At 44.1% G+C, this 25283-nt stretch overlaps 1 protein-coding gene across 10 annotated transcripts in view; it reads left to right on the top strand.

The window, feature by feature from the left end:
- The window catches only part of AAK1 (AP2 associated kinase 1), a 498991-nt gene that overhangs the window by 209244 nt on the left and 264464 nt on the right, over positions 1-25283 (top strand). For all 10 annotated transcript variants that reach the window (XM_069618901.1, XM_069618899.1, XM_069618897.1 and 7 more), the window contains exons 11-14: positions 18006-18160; positions 20494-20828; positions 21728-21988; positions 22085-22317. In XM_069618901.1, the coding sequence (XP_069475002.1) occupies positions 18006-18160; positions 20494-20828; positions 21728-21988; positions 22085-22317 (984 nt within the window). The remainder of the gene's footprint in view (positions 1-18005; positions 18161-20493; positions 20829-21727; positions 21989-22084; positions 22318-25283) is intronic.

Genomic DNA, 25283 nt, shown 5'->3' with positions numbered 1-25283 from the left:
AGAAACCATCAATTCACTGGCGATTCCCTCTTAGTTACAGAATCGCGTAAGGCCAAAATGCATTTCAATCACACCAATACAATTGTTGAACATTTAACATGCAGTAAGACACATATGACGGACACTTGACAGACTAGACAGACACCAACTGGTCATACATGTACCTGCCTTCTAATTAATACCCCATCGTGGGACTTGAACGAATCCCGTTAATTCCGTCTTTAAACGTAATCGTAGCCTAAATTGTCCCCCCTCTGTGGGCTCTGGGTTCACGTTCCTTCTGACCACTCTTTAAAGCGCAGGAACAAGGCAAATTCTCATTTTTCTCTCGGGTGTCCCGCCCCGGTATTCTTACGTTTTAGCTCCGGTGCCCCCCTGGTATTCTTTTACGTTTTGGCTCGGGTGCCCCCCTGGTATTCCTCTTTATATATGTTTTTCTTTTTATACTCGAGTCATTAACCCTTTAAATATATACCGTCTTCTCTACCTCTAGCTACTTTATTTTTCTCCGCCACCCTTCGTTACCTTTCCCCTACTTGCTCTAATGACTGAGACATTTGCCAAGGTAACGAGTTTCGTTGTTTCACTCACCGATCGCCTCTTTTCCTCTCTGAACTTCAGGATCACTGCCCCTTCCTCTTCCCGCTTTTAACGTTTTCGTCCGATCCGCTGCCTGTGGGAATGAGAAGGGTTATGCTTGGAAAGGCGGGTTCCTTCAGACCCACTGCAGATTTTTTTTTTTTTTATTCTTTTACTCTATCATTGTCCACGGGGAGCTTCTCGGCCTACTCAGCCGGAATGGCGAAAGGACTCGTGATGTAACCGAAGGCCCAGAGTTACTTCGTGCCGTCAGTCTAAGGGTGTCTTATGACTACATTAATCGATTATCAATAATCGATGGCCAAAACCATCCTCACGCTACCAAGTGTTCACGAGGAGAGGAAATTACTGACGGGCCCATTGGTCAGCACTCAACCCCCGAGAACTTGTAATACTAGATAGCTGCACCATGTGAGGACAGGGTGCAGGATTCGCATACTCCAGCACATCTAAAAAAATCAGGACTCAATAAATTGGCAAAGGGAAGTCTGTTTAATAATACATACATTAGCAGGTGGAAATCAGCAGCATCGCGAACAGCTGTCTCACTCTGACTTCCTCGAGCTCCAGCCGAACAGCCATTTTTACAGGCTAAACTCGTCATCATTGACGTCTAATTCTACAAAAAATCATCACGCAATATAATTGGTTGGGAAAGGTAACTTAAGTATAGGTGTTATATCTATATATGACAATCGAGCATGCGGATTGGTTAACTCTTATCTGGTGGTGTCTACGCCCATCCCTCTGCATCACACGTGATTGACGTCACCATAAGTACGACGTCCTATTGGTTACAGTATCTATAGGACTCCAGATAACTTGGTCCATTGTGATTGGGCAGGTTACACCCCTAAACAAAAATCTCTATAGTCCCTTATCTGGGAAAGTTATGGCACCCCTTGGATCTGGGTGACACCAGACGGTGGTACATCTTCGCGCCTGGCCAGTCAAGTGTTGGTTCACTGTGAATCTGCTTCGTTTCCAGCTTTTCGTGTATTTAATTCTGTTTCGGCCCTGCCACCTGCCTGGGCCTCTCTTATCTTGACCTTCACGTGTGAGCTGGTATGCTTTGGAGTTTAGATTCTCCTTAGCTGAAGCTCGCCTCCCTCTCTTGGGTTGACCTCGATTTCCCAGGCCTGAGCCGTCCTTTGTTGAGTTTCGATTCCGCTCTTTCCCCTGGCTCGGGCTTGGATATGAGACCCGACCAGTTAGGCCTTGGCCGCCGGGGCGTACTTCTGCTTTTATAAAATGGAGTCGCACGTGTACATTGTGCCTTATTGAGGTAGATATATGGTTGGCGCTTGCCACTCTATCTTCTACTAAGCATTGCAAGCAGTATCGATTTCTTAGCATCTTGCATTTCAAGCCTATTTACACACGTTTACCAGGTCGGTTGCTTCCATCTTGTCACGTAGCACCGTTTCCTCACGTTTTAACATGGTCGCTTCTCTGCGTCCATTACATTTATTTTTGTAGTTACTCGTAACTGCCGTGCTTGTCTTTTCTCATGCGTTAATCTGCCCAGGCCCTCTTCTCATGACAGTTTGCCTTCCCTCAGGGCTCTTTGTGTCTCCTTATGGACAGTCTGTAAATACTCATCGTTTCGCATCAGCAGCTGGTATGGTTGTCTGATTGGGTACCGTGCTGCTCTGGGCTGTCTGCTTATTGGCATTTCAACAGGTACTGATCTTCTAATGTACACAGGGCAGAGGCCCAATGCGGCTCTCTGTTGGTTCAGTTGCTCCTCATACGTCACATAGCAATGCGAGTATTTTATTGGCAACTCGCAATGGGGCGGGGGGCCAGGGGTGCAGGCCATGTCTGGGACCTCCTCTACAGGCGTATTATTGCTTGAAATGGGTGTACTGTTTGAATGATGATGCTCTCATACAAATTGAGTTGTTGCAGGGGTTTTGGTAGTGGGAACAATTCCAAACTATTTGTGATGGCACGTGAAGGAGGTTGGTTGTTGTCAAGTTTTGTAGTGCAGTAACTGCAACATATTAGGGGTTCACTTATTTCGTATTTGTTTTCTGCTAAAAGGTAGAGGGCTAATTCAAACCATTTGGGATCTTCATTGTCTTCTATTTTGTATGTTAGGTCTATAGTTTGTGTTACTTTTGTAAAAAGTTCTGCGGCAACACACACATGGTTTGATACTTCAGCAGATTACTTTTAAATTTTAGTATTTCTTTTATGTATGTGTGTAATAGAAGGTTGCATGTGCAGAATTGTTGTAGTCTGTTCTAAAACTATTGCATTTTGTAAGTGGCGTTCACAAATATTTTCTCTGGATACGGTCGATTTCTTCTTGTAGGTATTTGGGTGTACCATGCGGAAGAGTGTTATTTAAATTGGCTAGTTCTAAAGCTGGACTTTTAGCATAGTACAGTTTATACACTAGATTACTTCCATTTGAATGATGTGTTGATATCATTTTGATATCATGGAAGGTGCTTTTGCAAATAGGTCCTGAAATGCAGGCTAATGAATGTCCTTGTAGTCCTGTGTATTTGCGCACTGGACAGGTATCCATATTTTGCAGCACTTTCATTTTCATTTTGTCTTTACCTTTCACATACTGATTGAGGAACTGGCATAAAGATTTGAAAGATTTGTTAGGAATATTGCACATTGACGTGCACAGCCATTTGTATACTGGATGGTCTGGTTCAGTTGAATGGAGAGGTAATTCTGAGTTTTCTGGGGATACTTTTGTAAGCAGTGTTTCTTGGTCCATGATGGTGTTATTGATTTTTTTTTTTTCATATCCTCGTCCACTGCTATGGATGGCAATTGTGTTTGTTTGATTGTTTGTATGCTTCTTCATTAAAATATGGTTCTGTGGTCGTTGTGTGACTCCATTCACCTCCACAAATATTTAATAAGTTATTTTTGTTGACATTCCGTTTATTGAGAAGTTTCTTTTGTAGTTTAGTACTTAGTTTTGTTAGTGGTTTCATCCTATTTAACACTAAAATAAATAACTTCCTTTTGAGAAGGACTGCACTGTCTGAGAGCTTGCAGGATTAATTTTCCAAGGTAGGTTTTAAGGTTTTAAGGGTTGAGGATGATTTCGCTCCTCTTCTTATTACATTCTGAAGGACTCTGTGGTGGAACATTTTTGCTAAAATACTTTTTTTACTATGGTTTCTTGCTAGTATATCAGGATTTATAGAAGCATTGTTAGCAGTAGTGGTAGCCGAATTCTTGTAAAGCATTTTCTATTTCGTGCCACATTTTGATAGAGGCAAAGTTTCTGTAGTTGAAGCTTCCTTTGTTTCGCTAAATGACTGTATTAGCTGTTTTGTTTCAACGTTTTGTACAAACACTGGGAGAGATGGATGCTTACTTTGGACACTTTTATTTTAATTTGCTCTATTTCTGCGTTCCTTTCTACGGACTTTCTTTTTGGTAAGCATTCTTTGGGGTCTGTTGAAAAAAAAGAAGGTATGGGTTGGTCTGTTTTACAATGTATGTGTGCTGTGTGTATGAGTTTGATGGGGAAGATGTTTGTGGTGGTGTGTGAATGTGCATTGGGCAGTTACAATGAGTTCGGAAGGCTATTTTTCTGTTTGTATATTACTACACTGTGCTTCAGATGAGAGAGCTAGTGGTGAGGAGAAGCATTTATAGTAAATGTAATGGTATAAAATTAAAACAGCTATTTTTTTTTGTAGTACTAACATTCTAAGGCTTGTGTATGTTATTTATGTTACAAAAACACAGGGATTTGTGTGCCATTCTGCCTGTTCATCTTTGTTTAATAAATGGCGATTTGTGGGCAAAATGGTTCAGAAATCGATGTTTTTTTTGGTGCGCAAATTACATAAATAACCCACACAGTCTCTTTGAGGAACAGTAAGAATATAAAGGTAGTACTGTACTTACTTTTTTTGTGGAATGACCAGGTTTCTTCGGATATGTTGTTTGCACTGTAGATGCTGTTGATTTTCAGGAGAGTGGTCTTCAATGCAATTGTAAAAGGAAGAAGTTAGTAATTTTGTGTGTTTAAAGCAGTGATGTTAATGTACACGTTCATTTTTCAGCTTTCGTGGGAGTATTCTCAGTTGATATCTCAACACAGTGTATGCGTGCATTTCATTTCACTATGTGCAGCCTTTATATGTTATTTGCAGTATGTTAGTTGAACCTGCTTCGCAAATGAGTAAAATTTTCAGTTCATGAAATTCCCTTGGTTTTTTTCAGCTGTGTTGTTACATAGAAGAGAGGTTTGGAAGTGATAGGTCATTATAGTAGATGTGAAAAATTTGAATACTTTCATATTATAAGTAGGAATGCGAAAAATCGGGAGCACCTGAGGGAGATGTCACCACAGCAATCGGGAACGTTTATTTTTCTCATACGAAAGCATTGGAAGTAGCATTAATTTAGGCGGAAGACAGTAAAAAATGGTGACATTTTTTTAATGGAAAATTGAGTTTTGCGTGTAAATCGGGAGGGTTGGTACTTATGTATAGGTTATGCGGGAGATAGTAAGAAGTAGTGTGATTTTTCAATGAAAAATCAGAAGTCTCACGCTTAAAGCGGGAGCGTTGGTATGTATGTATTGGCTATGCAGATTTAGTGGCATTAATTTGTTTAAATGGAATCATAAGAGTTGCACATCTACTCTGAATAAAATATGCATACCTGTACTTTGTAATCATGCATGTGGGTATGCATGGAGCTGTGAGTAGAAATCTGCGACACTTGCACAGTAGTTTTTGTAGTAGGTGCTTTGCAATGATACGAGACTCGTATTCGGAGTGATCAACAGTACATTTGAAGTGCGGAACTCTGATGACGGAGTTAGATGTAGAGGTCTTGGATGTGATTGGTGGATGGTTGTGCGACTGCTTAGCTGTGTCCAATGAGGGAATGTATTCACGAGTGATGTGGAAAGGGTAGAAGGACTGGCTAAGAGTTACGTGCCGTACCGACACCGCGCTTGTCTGGGGGTACGGCGTTCCACATACAGGGTTTTACAGCAAATCCAGCATGCAAAGGGGTCTGTAGGCATCAGCCAATCAGATGTTGACATTGTTGATTTGTGTAGAAAGAGAGTGTGTGTAGTGAAGATGGCAGAGGTGGAGACAGTCAGGGTGTTGGTGCTCAGAGATATTTTTGTCCATGGTTTACAGCACTATTCAGATGGTAGGCATGTGGCAAACGATTTCGATGTCAGAGGAGTGGAGGTGGTGTGGAGCGCTGCGACTGATTGCAAACTTGGAGAATTGCCGCTACATTGCAGAAATATGCGTAGGATGACCAGTCCCCATGTGGTAGGTTTGCACTATGGTGCTTGCCATTTGGGCTACGTGAGTTCACCTACTTTGTTGGGAGATTTGGAACAGTTGGTTCAAGCAGTCATTAACATCTTTCCAACTGCGAAAGTAATTTTTTCTGGCTTACTCCCTAGAGCAAAATGGGACAACAGTTCTGTTTTTTGTCCTGATCAAAGTATTGGTAGGTCTGTCATCAATCGCGGCATGCATGCTTTCATGTTAAGAGCTGGTATGCTTTTCTGCAGCCACGAGAACATTGTTTCCAGTAATGCGGCTTATTTTGAAGCAGATGGTATTTCTTTATCTTTTTTGGGAAATGCCATGTTCTTTTGGAATGTAAGGTTTGCTTTGGAGAAGGTTATGTGATTGTAGGAGTAAACTAAGAAGAAAAAAAAAAGAAAAAATACAAAATAACAGGTGTCTGTCAGGTATCTGCAAAAAAAACTTTTAAAAAACAGCTCTTTTCAGAGCCCACCTTAAAGGGAAAAAGGGGAATACTATTTAAATGTACAGTTGTCACGCTCAGATCTCCTCTACATGTCCACGGACATGGCGGTAGTCTGCAGGCAGCGCGTATTACATACGGGGATTCTGGGGTGGAGAGGCATGCAAATGAGAATGAGGGAAGCTTGGGATTGGTCAGTAATGTTCAGTGGGTGTGTTCTGAACGGAGAGATTTGGTGTGAATGTGTTTTTCCTGAGAGGGGAACAGACAGCTATGGCTGTGTGTGCTCAAAAACAATTATCTGGATTTTGGAAGACTCATGGATACATTGGTTGAAGGTGCATGCAGAACGTTGTGGTATATCTGCAGATCTTGGATTCCCTCATGTGGAAGTGCACTGGCATGGAGTGCGTGGAATGAAGTGGCTGGACTTGGTACCTCTCTGTGCTACTTTACAGACAGATCGTCATCCTGATATAATTATCATTCATTGTGGAGAAAACAGTTTAGGGCATGTCTCTGGAATTTCTTTTCAATTTGCAATGAAGGAAGGACTTGAGAAGGTCATGAACATGTTTCCAAATTGCCAAGTAATTTTTTCTCGTATTGCACAAAGACAAATGTGGCTGCGTTCTGCTATATTTGGTCCACAAATGGAGAAAGCGAGGCGCAATGTCAATAAGGCTGTTTGTGTCTTTCTAAAACATGTTGGCATGTCCTCTTTCCACAATGAAAATATTTTGTTTCGTAGCACATTCATTTTTTCGCAGAGATGGGGGCCATCTTACATATGCTGGCAATCAGATTTTTCTTCGAAATGTATAAAATGCATTGCAAGCTCTTTTGGATTCATAGTCACCTATTTTGCATTACATTTTGATGAATCCAAGTTTTTTAAAACACCACCAAAAGGCTCTTTTCAGAGCCACCACTTACTCCCAGAGAAAAGTGCATTGGTTTTGCTACGGTTGCACCCTATACTTTTGTGCATCCTAGGACTGTCCGCAGACTTTTAGAAAAATGCGCAGGGGCCTACACCATTTGCTTGATAGTTCCAGTTTTAAACTGAGAAATGCAGCTCTGAAAAGAGCCTTTTTCAAAATGTTTGTTTTTATTATTTTGATTTTTTACACCCGACACACTAGGAGAGGAGGGGAAAGGAGGGTAAGGAAGGGACACCAACCACGGGGGGTAAGAAAGGGCAGGTGGAGAGGGAAAGATGTAGGGTGGGCCTTATTTAGGTAGGTAGCAGTTCTTCTGGTGCTACGTGACCGTAGTCTCGAAAGCACTTCGAAGACTCTCCCCCCTGCAGAGTACTTCGTCGCAGTACATACACAATATTGTGGCCTTCGAAAGGTAAAGGTCAACAGCATCGCGAATAGCCTGTGAGGCAGCTGGAGGGATGCGCTCTCCCACAGGAGTGACTCTTGTGGTGAGAGGATCGGACACGGAGGATGCTGCGGAGGAACTCCACCTACTATGTTCTTTATATGGTACCACCTTGCGAATGTCCGCACCGTGGAACGAAGTTAGGTGTCGCTTCATGGTTGTCGTACCAAAGCTGTACGCACCAGGTTTCCCACGACTCAGCACCAAGTTGCACTGTTTACAGGTGGCCAGGTTTGCACGTGCTTTTGGTACGTTACCAAAAACGGTAAACAACTGCCACACCCACGACTCCCAGTGAGTGCTGGTAGTAGGGAGTTACTCCACCTCATTCTCTTCATCCTCTTCTTCCTCGCTCTCTACATCCTCACGCGTATTTCCCTCTGCAGGCCCTTGGGGAGGTGGTGGCGGTGGAGGGTGTGGGGCTGGTGCTGAGGCTGATGTAGCAACAACAGCCTTGGATGCCATTAGGGTTGGTGAGATAATCTCTGCTACAGCACTAAAGGCAGCAAAACTCAATCTACAATCGCCAGAAGTACAATGAAGATTAGCTCGGGGGTGTGGCCTTTTATAGAGGTGTAGGGGTGTGCCTCGTGACCATATCGATCACTCAAAAGCATTGAAAAAGTTCCAAACAATATGTTGAAAGCTAGGGCCATTGTATGGGACATGTGAAATGGTGATTTTGTAGTGTAAAATAATTTGGCATGTCTGCATAAGTTCTTTTGAAATGTTGCGGAAGCGGACAAAGTGCGCAAATTAGGACACGCGCTCAGCGTGGGTGCGGTCACATGATGACGTCGTGAACACATCCGCGAAGGAAATGGGTGCCCGCAGGACACCACATGCACAGGAACGGTTGTGCGCATGCGCGCGTGTGTTCTACGGACAGTGTTCGGGTCCTGGAACTAATTAAAAGTGCAACACAAGTGAGATGGACAGTTACGGACAGGAGCGATGTTCGCAGGATTTACGGGTGTGGTGCGCATGTGCGTAGATGTTCTGCTGACTGTATGGCCATGTACAGTGTCCTTAGGACACCTCCATTTTGTTTGACTACGGACATGCCAGACACTGTGCCTGTTCTACGGACAGGTCCATCTTGGCTGCAGACTATACGGATAGGTATACTGTCCTTAGGACACTCCCATTTTGTTCATTTACGGACATCCCGGACACCTGGTGTGTTCGAAGAACAGTTTCATCTTGGTTGTGACGGTACAGAGAGGTAGAATGTCCTTACGATGCCCCCATTCTGTTGATTTACGGACAACTTGGACAGCTGGTGTGTTCTAAGAACAGTTCCGACTGCAGATGCGGTATCGATCACCCCTCTTGTCCTCAAAGACTTTTTGGACTCTACTTTCAAGCTCTGACTGTGCATATCCGCAATATCGGACCCATTCTGTTATCCGATCTACAGTCTTAGGGAATGCATGCATTGTAGTGCCTTCAGATTTATCATGGGCCTTCGAAGGGCAACCGTTAATCGAACAGGCAGGCATTGTTGAAAATTCTGAAAAGTAAATATCAACATTATTATAAATTCTTGATGAATAAAAATGTGATAAAGTAAATGAACCCTACAACGTTCAATGCAAGGTTTGTTTTGGTCGCCGGAACTATACCAGTTCATCATGTGAGGCTTAGTATTTGAATAACTTTCACAAATTAATAAATGATGTGACTAAACTCTGAACATGTGACTCGTCCCTTGGATGTACTGTCTTGCACGAAAAGGAAACATGCTTATATTATAGACAGGACCCGAGACGGATGCAATTCAATTACAATTGACATACATGAAAATAAATAGATCTATTGATAGCTTAACAATTGAAACTCAAGTCAATAGCAATGAGACCAATGAACATAGCACTATTGAGTACTCTACTCGCAAATAGATAGAAATTTAAAAATGAATAAAATATGACTGTTACATGGCCTTAACTTGACCAACAAACAGTTAGATTCAGCAAGCCGAGTAGTTTGTGGCAGGAGAACAGGTAGATGGCCACAGGTAGCACACTGACGAGTTTGCTCGAAGCGGTCACAGAAGTTCACAGATAGCACGACGACGAGCAGATTAGCATCGATCTCGGTGGTTCTCAGGTAGCACGTTCAGGAGTTGACTTGCAAAGCACAAAGATGTTCTCATGAGACATATCAAGTGGTTTATAAAATATTAGAAACAGGGGTGTGTTTGTGAATGAATGACGTGTATATGTTGTGGTATTATGTGGTTTGCAGGGGGCGGGCAGCGTGAGGGGGGGGATCCTGGCCGGAGACACAGGGTCTGAGGAGGCCATGTAAGCAATGGCCCCTGGGCGTGGGATACCTTTTGAAGTGTACATGCTGTTTGGCACCTTGGCCGTTTGCGCCCCCGACAGCACAATCTGGCAGCGCACATCCACTGGCGCGAACTGCCTTTGATGGAGGGGGGTGGGATGGCTGGGCCGGGGGCGTGCAGACAAGGCACCGGAACACTGCTGAATGGAGACACACTTGATTCATTTAAAAAATCGAAACAACCGTTGTTAAAATATATGTTGTGTTTTATTTTGTTTCTTATTTTGATGGCACAAAAATACTAAACTTTGCACATTGTACAGGTCAGGTTGCAACACAGCGAGGGAAAATCCCCTGTACTGACTGCTGTCACTGGGGAAAGTTTGTCTTATGGCACCCATGACACAGGTGGGTATTACTCTTCGAACGCAGTGTCCAAGCCTCCCGTGAAGCCACCATGTAAACGAACGATAAGCCACCAGCCTGTACCACCTGTGAAAAAGAATGATACAAACTGTTTTTAAATGACCAAGATAAGTTTATCAAACCTTTGTTGTCAATGACAATTCTTGTAACTAATGGCATTCTGCTCGGACAAATGCTATCTAGACACTGCACACTATTGAACGACTTCCATGCGTTACAATGATATGTAGATGTAATTTTGAATATAGGAGACGATCATGAAATAGTAGTGGCATCACAACCAGAGTATACTTACTCGTTACTCGGATTACGAGGACGAACAGTTGCGCGAGGTTTGTGCATAAGCACCATCATTATCCTCAACACGGACCGTGTGAGGCAGGCTGCCCTGAAGTCTGGCAGCTCGGTGATGCATTCCGGCCGTGGCTCGCCTTCCGAAATGTAGGCCACACATCCAGAGTTTTCACAGCAGCAGCAGTTCTCGTCCTCGGTTGGCATTAGCTTGCACCGATTTCATGTACACCAGGTGGAAACACAGTCCATGCGACTAGGTCCAGGGTCTTCATCCGTTGATTCGTCCTGCCAACTGCCGTCAGAAGCCCCATCATTTTCGCATGTTTCCTTTTCCAGTAGTTCCGCCTCGGTATACTCTGGCTCGTACATGTAGGACATTATTGTAGCCATTGTGTGGTAAACAAATTAAAATAATTTATAGCGATGGTACAGGTATCTGTTCACATGGGCTACAAGCGGCGAAGGTAGCTGACCCGAGCACAGAAACGAGTCACAGAATACTCAAAGTAACTTAGAGAGAGGAATGTAATCGAAAATCTGCTGCTGTGTGTTGTCAAACGGTCTGTTTATACTTATTGAGTAAAGAGACGTCCTGCCATTTCCATGGCGACACGTCATTAGCTGAAGCGCTGCGATTGTTGGCACGAGACGTGCTTTGGCGTTGGAAAATGGGCAGTACGTGTCTGCTGATGACAGGCTCAGGGGCGGGGGATGTGATTTAGTGCTGCAAAAGTAGGTCACCCAGGGCGATGGGGCAAGTGATAAGATTATCACAAAATGGCAGCGCCCTGCTGCCTGTTTTCGCATGTGTTTAGTAGATGAAAACTCGGCTAAGGTCCATAGGAAATTTTTATACGATCGACCGACTTAGGCTTAAAAACACATGGCCGACCTGTAGGGACAATAAAAATTTCTGACCGAACCATTCCTTTAAACTTGTGCAGTTTTTCTATGGTATGATAGAACAATTTCAGATACCCCCTGAGTGTTTGGGTAGTGTTCTCGTCCGCGCCTGTCCGCGGACAGGCACTCAGTCGGTGCCCTTCAAATATCATTAGCGAGGGGGTTCAGTATGTTCTATGTTACATGTTTATAAAGTGTATATTCAGTAAAAAAAACTTTGTTAAAGGGATGTTATGATTAAGTTGCCCTACTAAAAAACTATGAAATTTAGTTAATAAAACTTTGTTAAAGGGACGTTATGGTTAAGTTGCGCTACTAAAAACCTATGACATTCACTAAAAAGAACTTTAACGGGACGTTATGGTTCGAAGTAAAAACGAAAAAACCTTGAAATTCGCCAGTTATGGTAAGTAGAGCAACCATAACTCGCGCCACCACTGTGCACTGCTAACACTAACACCCAGGTCATCAAAGATGACATCAAAAATGCGATTGATGACATCACTGATGATATCACATGTACATTTACTTTGAATGAAAACTCTGTAGAAGGTATTGTTATTATAATGTTGACCAAAAAGTGTCAAGGATCATTGGAATAAATTTCAAGTGCTAATTAGTGCATTTAGCAATGTGTTGATATACGTAGCATTCTATTATGAAGTTCTATGCAGTATACTAAGGTACTCATGTAGATAGATGGGCATTGTGTGCAGCATACATGATGGACGTGCAATATTCATGAGCTTGCCATGTTGAACAGTGAAATGATAACTATTTTCTTATTAGAGTTTTTGGGTACTGTGAAACATGTGATAAGTAGGTAATAAAAACCACTTACTACATAATTGCATTATTATAGACAAAACACAAAGACAACATCACATACAAATATGAGTAAATACACGGAAATTGAAGTAAGGAAAAAAACAGCAGTAGTAGTAGAAAGTGTTCATAACCTAACTGATTACCTTTATGCAGAGAAATTATTGCTCTGTTTCGAAGTTGCTACTTACCCTATGCATATGTATCGCATGATTTGACTGGACCCTGAGGGTTTTGCTGTAAGAACATACTTGAAGGATAAGTCTACAAATATAGTACCTTTTCTATTTTTAATTCCCGACTGTTACTGAAGAGAACCATGTGGCCTAGATATGAGTAAAGGAAAAAAGGGGGAGCCAGACATGTGATGTCATGAGTGATGTCATCAACGACATTTCTGATGTCATCTTTGATGTCCTGGGTGTTAGTGTTAGCAGTGCAGTGGTGGCACGAGTTATGGTTGCTTATCTTACCATAACTGGCGAATTTCAAGGGTTTTTCATTTTTACTTCAAACCATAACGTCCCGTTAAAGTTTTTTTTAGTGATCTAGATATAGATTAATACTGCAGAGTCATCGTTAATCAGCAGTCTAAAGTCTCCTCCCATTTGGCCAGGGAAAGGTAGCTGCTACAGAACCTCGGTGTGGCATTCTGAGGGTGGATCACATGGGAGGCGATGGCTGTAAAGGGAGAGTGGTGACTTTACAAGGGGGGTAGCAATATACTTCTATATGTGACGAGGATCCATTTATTCCAGGGTTTTTGATGGCTTGCTGCCATTAATTAAAACCATCTTATTCTAAAATCATTAGAAATACACTGTTTAAACCAAAACCCATGCAGTCTTCATGTAGATACAATGAAACTAAAACATATGAAACATCTGATGTTTATGGCGATTGTAATGTTACAACTGTTAAACCATGTGATGCATAATCCTGTAACGCTCACCTGGCTCCCACGGAGGCGCGGGCGTGGCTGGGACTGCTGTGACCTCTTCTGCAGAGATGCGTAAGACCCGGAAGATGGACTGGACTGGATTCCTCAACCTGGCTTTTCTGGCTCGGAGGAATATCCCACTCTGTGTGAAAAGGAAGGGTTAATAGTCTGCGGGTGATGTTCCGACCTCCCACTTCAATTCTCTCCCTCCGTGAAACCCTTTTGGGAGCTCTCCATCCTGCTTCTGATGCAGGGGCGCGTTGTGATTCCAGTTACTTCACTGGATTGATGAGTTTAAACTAGTTTGTCCATTCCCGTCATACCGCAAATGTTTATGGCAAGTTTGGGTTTATATTCACTCATCTGTTCTTTTCTTTCGCAGGTGCTGGAGAAGATTCTGGGCTGCAGGCGATTTGGATGAAGCCAAATTCTGGTAAGAATTCCGATGAGAGATTCCTTTGCAGTTTTAAGTATCTCCTTTAATGTCCAATGTCTTTTTCCCCATAGGGGCCAGGGTACGGCAATGCCGGAGGTAAGGCGCCGACCCGAAAAGAGCTGCTGTGTCTCTCTTGCAAATGGGTAAGTCTTGAGTGAGCGTATTGCTAATGTTCTCACATGCTCTCACTAATACAATGTCTGTTTCTTTTCCCCTTAGGGGCCGGGGTGCTGAGATGCCGAAGGTATGGCACAAACCCGAAGGCGGAGAGGGAATTGAACCACAGGTAAGTTCGACTTAGATTCGTGTTTCCCTTCTCACCTCTCTTTCTCCTTCCTTCCAATAGGTGCTGGATGGCGGTGGAAGCTCCGGATGGACGTCGCAGGACTCGAAAACGCCACGTGCAGGTGAGTGAAATGCAGCGCGCGACGCGATGCGCGTTTAAAATGTTTGCCTTCTTTGCAGGATCGTCGGCGTGCAGAATCCAGAGTGCAGATGTATCAGGTAAGGTTCTTGTTTTCACCTGTTCTCTTCCCTTTTCTTTAGGTGTTTCCAGGATGCTGGCAGGCGTGATGGAGGACCAAGGCAGGAGCAGGCACGGTGAGCGTCCAGCTGCTAAGTGCAGAACAACGCGAAGCGTGGTCTGCTGCTTGGGTATGGCTTAAATAGCCTTTCAAGTAGTTCCAGGTATGTATTCTTCCCCCAGAAATATGTATTCCTCCACCGGTCACACCCTAGAGATCAAGTAGTCCCTACAAAAATAGTTCCTTCCAGTCTTGGAAGTTGCAGCATGGTCTGCACAGGTAAGTTTACACCAAGCACTACTCCCAACCTACTTCTGTATGAGCCTGGCGCCGATGGCGCCAGGACTGAGTCCAAAGGGCCCCCATCTGGGGCTGCTGGGACTTCCCTTGAATGCATGGTGTCTGTCTCTGAGGGTGCCGGGCCTGGTTTGGCTCCTTGGAGGCAGGCATCATGACAAATCCATTGAAACTTCTTTGTACTCGAAGTCCCAGACGTCCTCAAGTGCTTTAACAAGGAAGAGTAGTAAGCAGTTCATGTGGAGGAAATGTGACTTTGAGAATACTGCAGTCTAGTTGTCAACAGTCTAATGGGCTGCGGGGGACTTTAAAATGCCCAAATCGCCTGCAGCTGAGCGAACGTGGATGGAGAGAGAAGGCAGGTTGCAGAGTGGGAAGCGTGACTGGTGGCAGAGGAGATCCTATGAATGACTGTAGGAATAGAAGCTCGCTAGAAGTTAGCTGGTGGCATTTGAAACCAGAGGAGAGAAGCGCCGGGCGAGGGTAAGCAGAAGGTGCGCAGGGGAGCCATGTTCGGAGACACAGTCCTGCAAAGCTGCGTTACTCTTGGCATCGGAGGCTGGAGGAGCCAACACTGAGACCCAGCAGGACTCTGCCACTAAAGGGGAGCTGGTCCCTCGCAAGCAGTTCTCAACCGCTGCACGAAGAGCCGGTCAGTCAGCCTTATAGCCTGTATATATAATAAAATATTTGCTAAAATGATGGGCAATAGTCTAAAACGTTTAAACATATTTTGAATGAAAGTTCCTATGTAAACACTTTGAGCAAAAGAGGCTCAAAGCGTTTACATGGGAGCATCCATTTTGCTGTTTCAGGCAGCCTCCTCAGCTCTGCCTTGGCGGCACTAAACAAGCAGCAAAAGCTCCCTACTGAGAGCTTTTGCTTACTGCAGCCAGAGCAGAGCTGAGGAGGCTGCCTTCACTTTCATTTTATGTTTTTGGTGCTCCCCAAGTACAGGGAAGCACAGAAAACAGTGAAGACAAAAAGCAGAGGCGCGGCAATTACAAATACAACATTGTTGTATTTGTGATTGCAGTGGTTGGAAAACCACGGAAATCATAAATACAACAATGTTGTTATTCTGACTGCGGCAGCTTTCGCGTGGTGTCTCCTGGGCTCCCCCAACCCCGAGGGAGTCCAAGCGAAAGCCGCTGCAGTCAGAATAACAACATTGTTCTATTTGTAAATACTGCAGCATTTTCAAATACAGCAATGCTGTATTTCTCACTGCGGCGGCTTTCTCTTAGAGTCTCCTGGACTCCCTCAGGTTTGGGGGAGCCCAGGAGACTCCACGCGAAAGCCGCTGTAGTGAGAAACACTGCAGTATTTTGAAACACAAACGCTTTGTTTCTGCCTGCAACAGCTTTCACTTTGAATCCGGGGGAGCCTGGGAGACTCAAAGTGATAGCCAAGGCAGGCAGAAACACAACGCAGTTGTATTAAAAAACGCTGCGGTTTCTCAGGCTCCTTCGGCCCAAAGGCTCCAAGCTGAAGCTACCGCAAACAAAAATACAATGTTTTAAAACCTGCCGTTTTCTTTCTGTTTTCCGGGCTCCTCCAGTCCGGAAAACTTAGACAAAAAACGCAGCTAGTACTTAAGAAATTAAGAAATAAGCACTTAATGAGATACAGCTTTCCTGCCTGCTGTCTCTGGTCTCCATCCTCCGGCACCAATGAAACAAAAGCCACCCAGTGGTAGATTTTCTTTATTGCAGCTGGCTGGCTTTTGCTTCATTAGTGCCACAAGGGTAAGCACACGAGGCATCTATTTCACAAAATGGATTCCTCCTCGTGCTTCCCATTTTTAAGTTTGAGCTTCATTTGCTCAATACTTTACATAGGGACTTTAAAAAAAATATTTTTTAGATATATTTTTTATTATTGCCCATCTTTTTAGGTCAGTTGGGAGGAATCTGGAACAAGCATTGCTAAGAGATTGGAAGAAAGGTTGAACGCCAAAGCTTTAACAAGTCCTCAGACATTGGATGTCATTTTGGAGGAGATTGGTGCAGGTAACAGTTGAAGTCAAAAGAAGTGTGCTAGTGAAGCACAGTTCTGTGAGACTTAAGGTGAATGTGAATGTATAGAGAAGCCTGATAATGATTATCGGGTAGTAAAATCTTTCTGGACAAGGATACCCGGCAGGAGAGTCCAGCAGGGGATCGGAGTAAGCCAAAGGGGAGAAGATATTCCTGGCAGGAGAGTAAACCAGGATATCAAGAGTTTTCACTTGATGAGTTTCCTGGCAAAATATTGTATCAGGAAACACACTTGTATTGGTATGTTGAAAAGAGACTTGGTCATATTAAGTTCTGGTTTCCTTTTGAACATTTTGTCAATCATCGACTTTGAAAAGACTTGCCTATGCCATACTTAAATCTCTATTTTGAAAAAGACATTTGTTATGCCATTCATGAAAAGTATTAAGGACTTTCTTTTACCTTATCCAAACCAGACCTGTGGAAAAGATACTTTGTTTGGCCATTCCGAAAGACAAGGAGAGACTTCTTTTTTTCAAATCGGTCTCATGGAAGGAACATTTGTTTTTGTCATCTTGAGGAGCTTTGTGCCCAAGTTGTTTCGTACCTGCTCCAATTCCGTCCAACAGTTTCCACTGTGTGTTCCAGCAAAAATGGTCTATGGGAAAATGAATGGGGACTAGGCTGAACATGTGTGTTTTGCTTGGTATCTTAATCGCTTTTTTATTTTTTTAACGGGCCTTTCCCAAAATGTCCAGTCTGGACTGGGAGGGTGATGGGGAAGGGGGGGTGGTGAGGGGGGATGGGTTTTGAGGGAGGGGGCCATGATGAACCCTGTGCATACAATTTTTGTCTGCACAATTTCAGCCAAAACCATCGTACAAGTGAAAAGTTATTGGTAAATTATTTTTCGGATTTCCTATGGTACTCAACATGCACCTTAACTGTAGTGTGGTGACCGCCACACTGATGTGTATTATATGGTTTGTGTGACAATATTTACCGTAGATTTTTATCTGCTTAGTGTGTAAACTAAAGGCCTAATAATTGTACTTTTATATACAATTATTTATATACAATAATAAACATCTGTTATCTGTCAATTACCAGTGTTTCTCTATGTACACTCATTGTAGTCTTGGACCATTCCCACATCCTTCCTGAGACTAAGCCTTGCCGCTCTGCTACCTCCCCTTGATTGGGTTATGGCTAACCCCTCCCACCAGGGCTAATTTTGGATATTCATCTCAACACAAATACACGTGATGCAGAGTGTGCACATGAAATAGCTTATGTATTTGTCATCCAAGGCCATGCACCATTCTGGAGCAACTAGAATCTTTGTATTTATTTTTCTTCTTTTTTTTCAGGCTGACTGACCCCGTCCCAACTATGGAAACCTCGATCGCTCCCCGACAGAGGCCTAAAGCTGGACAAACTCAACCAAACCCTGGGATTCTACCCATTCAGCCTGCTCTGACTCCCAGGAAGAGGCCCACTGTTGTGCCCGCCGCCACAACACCAGGTGAGGAGAGTGGTTGCTAGCACGGTTTTATGAAGTCATCTGGGAAGGGGTATCCTGAGGACCAACCTTGGTTGAAAACTCTGGGCACACACTGTTGGCCCAGATTCTCACAATAGTAACTTGACAGAGCAGTCTGCCTTCATTCTTCGAAGAGATGACTTGATGGAAGATATTGCTAATACAGATCAGTCGATACTGTATACTTACTGAAAAATATAGTCTTCATTAGTCATTTGTTAAGAAATATCCAAAGATGGTAAACACTTTAAAAACATACCAGCAGTATAATAAACCGTAAAGTGCGCAGAAAAGACCCAACACATAGTAGGGAAAAGATGCTATAAGGTATTACAACTTTCTCTTAATTTGTAAAGCTTTTAACAAGTACATTGCTGTGACTTGTGTCACAAAAAGGGCATACAAAATGATAGGTAAGTATTTCAAATGCTCTGAGTTTTTAAGGTGCTCAAAGGGAACAAAGGTACATTGAATGTTTACAGGCAAGTAAAAAGCTGTAGTACTTTTAGGGAGTTTAAGAGGTCTGTCCATAGGAACCAATAGGACAAGGGCAAAGGTTGATTCCTGGTCCTAGTGACACCGTAGCTAAGTATTACTTGCAGGTGCAAGGAGGGAAGGAGGTAATGATCGCACCAGAAGAGGTCAGGACCCAAAGGCCCGGGATCGGATGGCTGCAGAGTGGCCCACCAAACCACTTCAGCAAAGTCTGTCAGTGGGCATTAAAAAGGACTACACACTCAAATCTGGGGGTGCCTTTAAGACTGGGCACAGTTGACTCGAGTGAAGATGGGACTGCAAAGGTAGCAGGATGTTCCCCTGTGAGGAGCAGTTGCAGGGAGGGAGAAGAGTTAGCATATCCCATGATGGAGCAATAAGTTTGAGAGAGAAGTAACAAGCCACTTAGGTTTTAGCCAGACAGCAGTGGCTCTCCCCTCCAATCAAGTGAAGAGCATTGAGACAAGGAGTCTTGAAGGGAGCACCACAGGGTGTAGGCATGGACGTTCAAACACGGGGGCTTGAAAGAAGGTGAGGAAGAGCTTAAGGAAAGGTTTTTATAATGCCATGGAAGTGGAATTTCCACTATGCCTGGGCGTTTGGCTACCAACATGGTAATCAATTCAAAGAGGGTGGGAGCACCGCTACTGAGGATGATTGATCATGGGTCAAATACCCTGTTCTATGGAATTGTGTCCACTCGGGAGGGTCTTCAACCACAATTTAGCTCACTGCACCCTTCACAGAGAAGGCAGGTGCATTTCCATAGCCGTCTGGTCCCACTCACAAGGGCAGTCCAGCACCAAAATGCCTGGCAATTCTCCTCTGAACAAGAGACCCATCAGCAACCCCCAGGCACATGTTTCGGCATTGTTCATTCTTCTCAGTGAGGTGAAGTTAAGCCTCTCTAAAGCTCAGTGAGCAATGGGGGTCAATGTCTGGATTACCCTGGGTTACTTAAGGTGAAACCCCAGGTTGTACAAATTAAACAAGAGTGTGGGAGCCCCTCTACTGAGAATAAACATGGGTCAAATACCCTGTTCTATGGAATGTCTTCCACTCGGGAGCATCTACCACGTTTTAGCTCACTGCTAACAAGGTACAAGTTGGTGTAGCCAAGAATCAATCATGTAGCCTGCACCAACCCGCTACCCGACAGGCTTTCTGCATGAGATCTCCAGGAGCACCCCTGCAGTAGTGATCATAGGGGCTACTAAAGGCAGCTCACCACAAGAGCTTCATCCAGCTGCAGGTAGACATCAGTAAAAATCTCGGCCAGAAACGAGTCTAGACAGGCAAAAAGCTAGAAGAACTTTTGGGGGACTCAAGTTGACAAAATGTCATTCTAAGAAGAGTTTCCAACGTAACAGTGGTGGAACAGATTCGCTAGATCGCAAACCGCGCCGGGCTGACCTTAAAGGAAAATGTATGGTCGCCCGCATCCCTCCTACCACACCAGAGCAGGACTGTAAAAGGCCAACAGAAGTGGGAAAGTGTTAACTATTATGCTAGCTCTTAACACATGATTCCTCATGCCACAGGTCTGATGGCCTTCCTGCCGAAGCAGAATAGGAAACGTACCGTGTTCTTCCATGCATGAAAAAGTAACATATCCCTGTAATCTGCTAAACTCATTTATTGCAGGGTTTCATCCCAAAATAGTCATAAACAGAAGGCTTGAGTGTGTGGATATTTTGAGAGGAGCAATAACTTTGAGTCCGTCTTTCTTAATGGAAGGATTTGGTTGGGTGCCTTGCACACTTATATCTGTGCTGCTGTTTGAAGGAGGTACTGTAATGTTTGCCGTGTTGTATTTGCAGGACCAGCAGCAGCTGCTACAGCTCAGCCCATGCCCAACTCTGGAGCTGTGCAGCCAAAACCGCAGCCGCAGCCTCAGCAGGTTCCGGCAGTGACCTTGGCCCCAGCGGTAACCCTAACACCTGTTACCCTGGTGCAAACTACATCTGCAAACTCACTGCCAGCCCAGCAGCAGGCCACATCACCTGCCCAACCACAGATGCCGTGCACTCCGCCACAAGCAATGCTGCCGCCGCAGCAGCAGCAACAGCAGCTCTTCCTGAAGCAACAGCAAGTCCTCCAGCAACAGCAGCAGGCAGCGTACTATCAGCAGCAGCAGATGCTTCAAGCCCAGCAGGTGAGTGTGAAATTTAAGAGTTGCTGATCGACATGCTTTCTGTGACTCTGTCTATTACCAGAATGAAGTGCAAAATCATAAAACCATTGGAAGCCATTCTGCAATGTTCTATGAAATTTCATCAACTGAGATTGCCTGGCTTAGGGAAACTGACCTCTAGGTGACGTGGCCCCAGTCTCACCTGCATTTTAGAGACATTAGATTGCGGTTATAATTTCTCCCTCTGCCCAGAGTCCAGTTAGACTCTGACAATTATAGAAGCGATGTAAATATCCTGTTAACCACCTTCGTTCTACAAATGCAGTGCAGCATGGTCTGTGGGACACGGTGTGAGGTGCATTCTGGACTGGGGAAAGAACAAGGCAATGCATGCTGCAGAGCAAGGCCTGAGGCATTGTGTGGCCTGCCATGCAAGGTTTGAGGCAGTCTGGTCTAAGGTGCAAGTTGCTTTCTGGGTTGTAAGCCACTGTAAGGTGCAGTGTGGTTCTTACTACCAAGTCCGATGTGAGGTGTATTCCACGCTCTAGCTGGGCGAGGTTGTGAAGGATATGCTGTTTTAGGACAAGGTTTGAGTCGCAGTCAATCCTCAAGGACAAAGATTGAGCCACATTCTGGGCTGTAAAGAAAGTTGTGTGATGCTGTCTGGGGGTGACTGACATTCAGACCTTTATACTAAGATCTGAGATGCAAAGGTGGGGTGGCAGGGAAAGGTGTGGGAAGCCGGCTTGGCTGTAAGGAAATGAGGGCACATTTTTGAAGGTAAATCTGACTCTGGGTTGTATTGAAAGATCTGGGGCGCTGGCTTGGCTGAAACACAGGGTTTGACATACATTCTGGACTGTGAGAACGAATCTTTCAGCAGGCAGTGACTTGTATCCACTATCTGTGCTGTCTCTCAGATGCAGGCCATGCAAGCTGCACAGCAGCATCAGATGTTGCAGACCTACTACTTGCAGCAGCAGCTAGCCGGAACCATGCAACAGCAGCTAGCCGGAACCATTCAGCAGCAACAGTTACTGGCGCAGCAGGCAGCCATGCAACAGAAGGTGGCAGTGCTGCCTCAGAAGCAACAAGCCGCACCGCCCCCACAACAGCAACCACAGCAGACGCCAGCAATGCCACCAACTGCGGCCCTGCCACCATCTACCCCTGAACAACCAGTAAGAACTTTGTGACATTCCTTCATTCTCCTGTTCTCACAATTGCCTTTTACAGGGGGAAACGTATAGTGATGATTTTCTCTCTTGAACCCATAGCTGCAAGCACCGCCCAGGCATCACAGGACTCAACCCGCTCAACCTGCAACTGCAGCTGTCGTAGCGCCAAAGCTGGGTTCCCTGACCCCACCATCTTCACCCAAGACCCAACGTTCTGGCCATCGGCGGATTCTGAGCGACGTGACCCACAGTGCCGTCTTCGGGGTACCTGCTAGTAAATCAACTCAGCTACTACAAGCTGCTGCTGCGGAGGCTGGCCTCAACAAGTCCAAGTAGGTCATCATCTAGCGTATGTATTTCTATGTGCGTGTGAATGGTATAACGTTGGCTTTTTTGAGCAATCCACGTAAAGCTTCACACACTTGCCGGTTTTAAAAGCTCCTGTGTGGCTTTGTGACAAAGGATCAACAGGACACACTCTGCACAGATCTTTAATGGCTTTGTGGTGGTGGGTTAAGACCTATAGGTCTTATGGAGCAACTTGCTACAAATAAGTACTACTGTTCTACACGTTTCGTGTGGGTTAACTCCATGTTCCTCAAATAAAAACTCTGGGCACGTGGGTCTTCCCCTGGGCTCCTTATTCTATTAAGCATTCTCCTGGATATAGCGGCCAGGATACTTTTTGATCCCTCCCAGTCTCAGAGATGTAGCCCCTGCTCACTTCTGGACAGTCGCCCACAAGCAAGTGATTTTCCCCTCTTGCTTAGGTTGCATCAGGTCTATATCTTCTCATCCTCTGGCTGCAGGTCACCCCCTGTATACGTTATAATGCACCCCTTCCAGCTGGTATTTCCATCCCCTTAATGTTTTTGGCAAGCTGCTCTATATTTACCAACCGGCCAAGGGCCACAACTGCAGGCCAACGTCTCCTGCTCTGGTTTGAATTCTAACACTCCACAAGCTCTTCAGGTTTTCATTGGTTTTCTCTTGGCTTGCTCTTCTGAATGGTCTGAGATGTAGATCCCATTACGCTCTGGGTTATCTTGCTCAGTCTGGTCTCTCCCAGTGTCTGAGATCTAGGCCTCATCAGACTCTTAAGGTTTCTAACTCGATGTGGTCTCTCTGCGTACAGCTCTTGCCCATGGCAACTTCTCATTCCGGTGTTGAGCTCTTCCTTTGCCATGAATTGCGGATCCCTACTACCTCTTATTTTGCTTCTGATTTAGTCACGTTTCGTAATAAATCTCCCATTGGTTATTCCTGACTGACTGATTATTACTTATTTTCTTCCTTCTGTTGGGCTGTGATTGTTTATTCCCGTCTTCAGGTTTTTCCTTTTCCCCACAAAAAAAAGCCGGTCATCTTCAGATCGTTTTTTCCAAACTAGTGAGTGCAGAGCCAAGAGCTTTAAAGACCCATTTGCCATTTTGAAGTCAGATGGATATCAGTCGCACAGTTCTGCTTTGCTATGTTTCGACGGTTCTTGGTTTTTCCACGGCACTTCCCAAGCAAAATGAGGTGGTTTACTGTAGACATGCAAGCCAGCACTGAGAGAAGCTGTGCTCGCTGGCATATGCCCAACTATCTGTGAGTGCTTGCCCGGGGGAGATTATGTGTGCACTGAATCTGGGAATGCTTTGTTTGCTCACGCAGCTGGGGAGAGGGCATTTCTACAAGCGATGATAACCCTTGAAGGTGGAGCTTATGATCTTTTTACTTTAATTGTTACTACGAAAGAAAAAAGGACAGAATTGGAGGTGGTCTGGGAAATCTCATATACCACCCATAGATGGATCTTTGTGGACCTGGTGGGCATTCCTGCTCCTAGGAGCCCCTCTGGACCCCGGGCATGGGATATTAAATGTGCCTTGTGTGAGAAATTTGATGGAGATTAGTTGCGGCTTTTAAAAGGATAAAGGGGTAGAAATGGTATCACGTAATATTATCCCCATATATCCGTAAATAATATCGCCGGGAAAAGGTTGTGGCGATATTATATGGGTGACCAAATATATGGGGACAGGGGCAACAAAAAAAAAAAAGTTTGAGGGTTGCAGGGGTGTCGCCCGCATGTTCCATGCAATAATGTCGCCACAAAAAACGGCCATTTTTCAGCGATATTTTTGCATGGCGAGATTTCTGTGGCGACATTATTAACATGGAACTGTAGAAATGTGGTTCTCCATATAGTTGTGCTGCCAATATATTAAGGCAGAAAATGAAAATGGATAAAGCAAAACAATATTAGTCTAAATTCCTGCTCCTTTTTTATTTTATTTATTTATTATGGCCCAGTCACTTTTTTGTGTGCACACGGGTTAACATTTTCATAAAGCTTGAATTATTCCACAACAACCGATTCTAAATCAGAATAATTTCAAAAGTAATGTTATCTTTCAGTTGAAGATGGTTGTAGCTGCTGTATGTATGTATGCATCTATGTATTTATGTGTATAGGAGTAAAGCCCAGCAAGGGTCACGGAAGACCTTGGAATAAAATGTCAGATGGCCGAGCAGGATTAAGGAGCCTGCAGATTGGTCCACCAAACTAGGTTTGCGCCATCTGTGATATATTTTGATGGACTGGTACCAAAAAGCCATACACTTTAGCAATCTATTTGTTGGAAGCTCCTTATTTGTGGGCCAATCCGGAAAACCCCAGTCACACCAATAAGGCAATTCCAACCATGGCCACATGTAAACTTGGTCACGGTTTAGGGGACAGTCCAGCAAGCTTAGAATGCTGCAGATTTGAGTTTTGGTCCATGCCATTTGCCATTTAAAAAAAAAAAAAAAGAAAAAAAAAAAAAGGAAGCCTGTAAAATGTGGTGTTAGCGGCACAGGGAGGATGTAAAGCTCTGTAGGGGTTTCCAAATCTGCTGTGAAATGAGAACGTAGGGATGGTCCTGATCAACAAAAAAACATCCTGTCCAGTTACTCCGGCCATCCATGACACCGAGCCAATCCTGGTTTATTCCATTGCATGCTGGGATTTGGTGTTTCGTTTTTTTACATTTTTTTTTTGTTGATATAGTTGAATAACAAATACAACTTTTCAATATGTTACAATTGATCAAATTAACAATTCATTTTCGCATCACCAAATCTCATTATTTACAAGGCATCAAACATAAAATGACATAAAATAGCATAAAAATAACATTTAATCTAAAAACAGAAAAACATGTCACTTCGGCTCTACATACTTTTCATAATTCACTTTCTTAAAAGATTCAATTCACAAACTATACACATTTTCCCAAATTGTTTTGTAAAATGATATTGTGGAGTTCAT

The sequence above is a fragment of the Ambystoma mexicanum genome, chromosome 10, assembly GCF_040938575.1.
Source record: "Ambystoma mexicanum isolate Mex_15411 chromosome 10, UKY_AmexF1_1, whole genome shotgun sequence".
In the NCBI taxonomy this organism is placed as follows: Eukaryota; Metazoa; Chordata; class Amphibia; order Caudata; family Ambystomatidae; genus Ambystoma; species Ambystoma mexicanum.
Note: the sequence above shows the minus strand (reverse complement) of the source record. Positions and strands in the feature narration are given on the sequence as shown.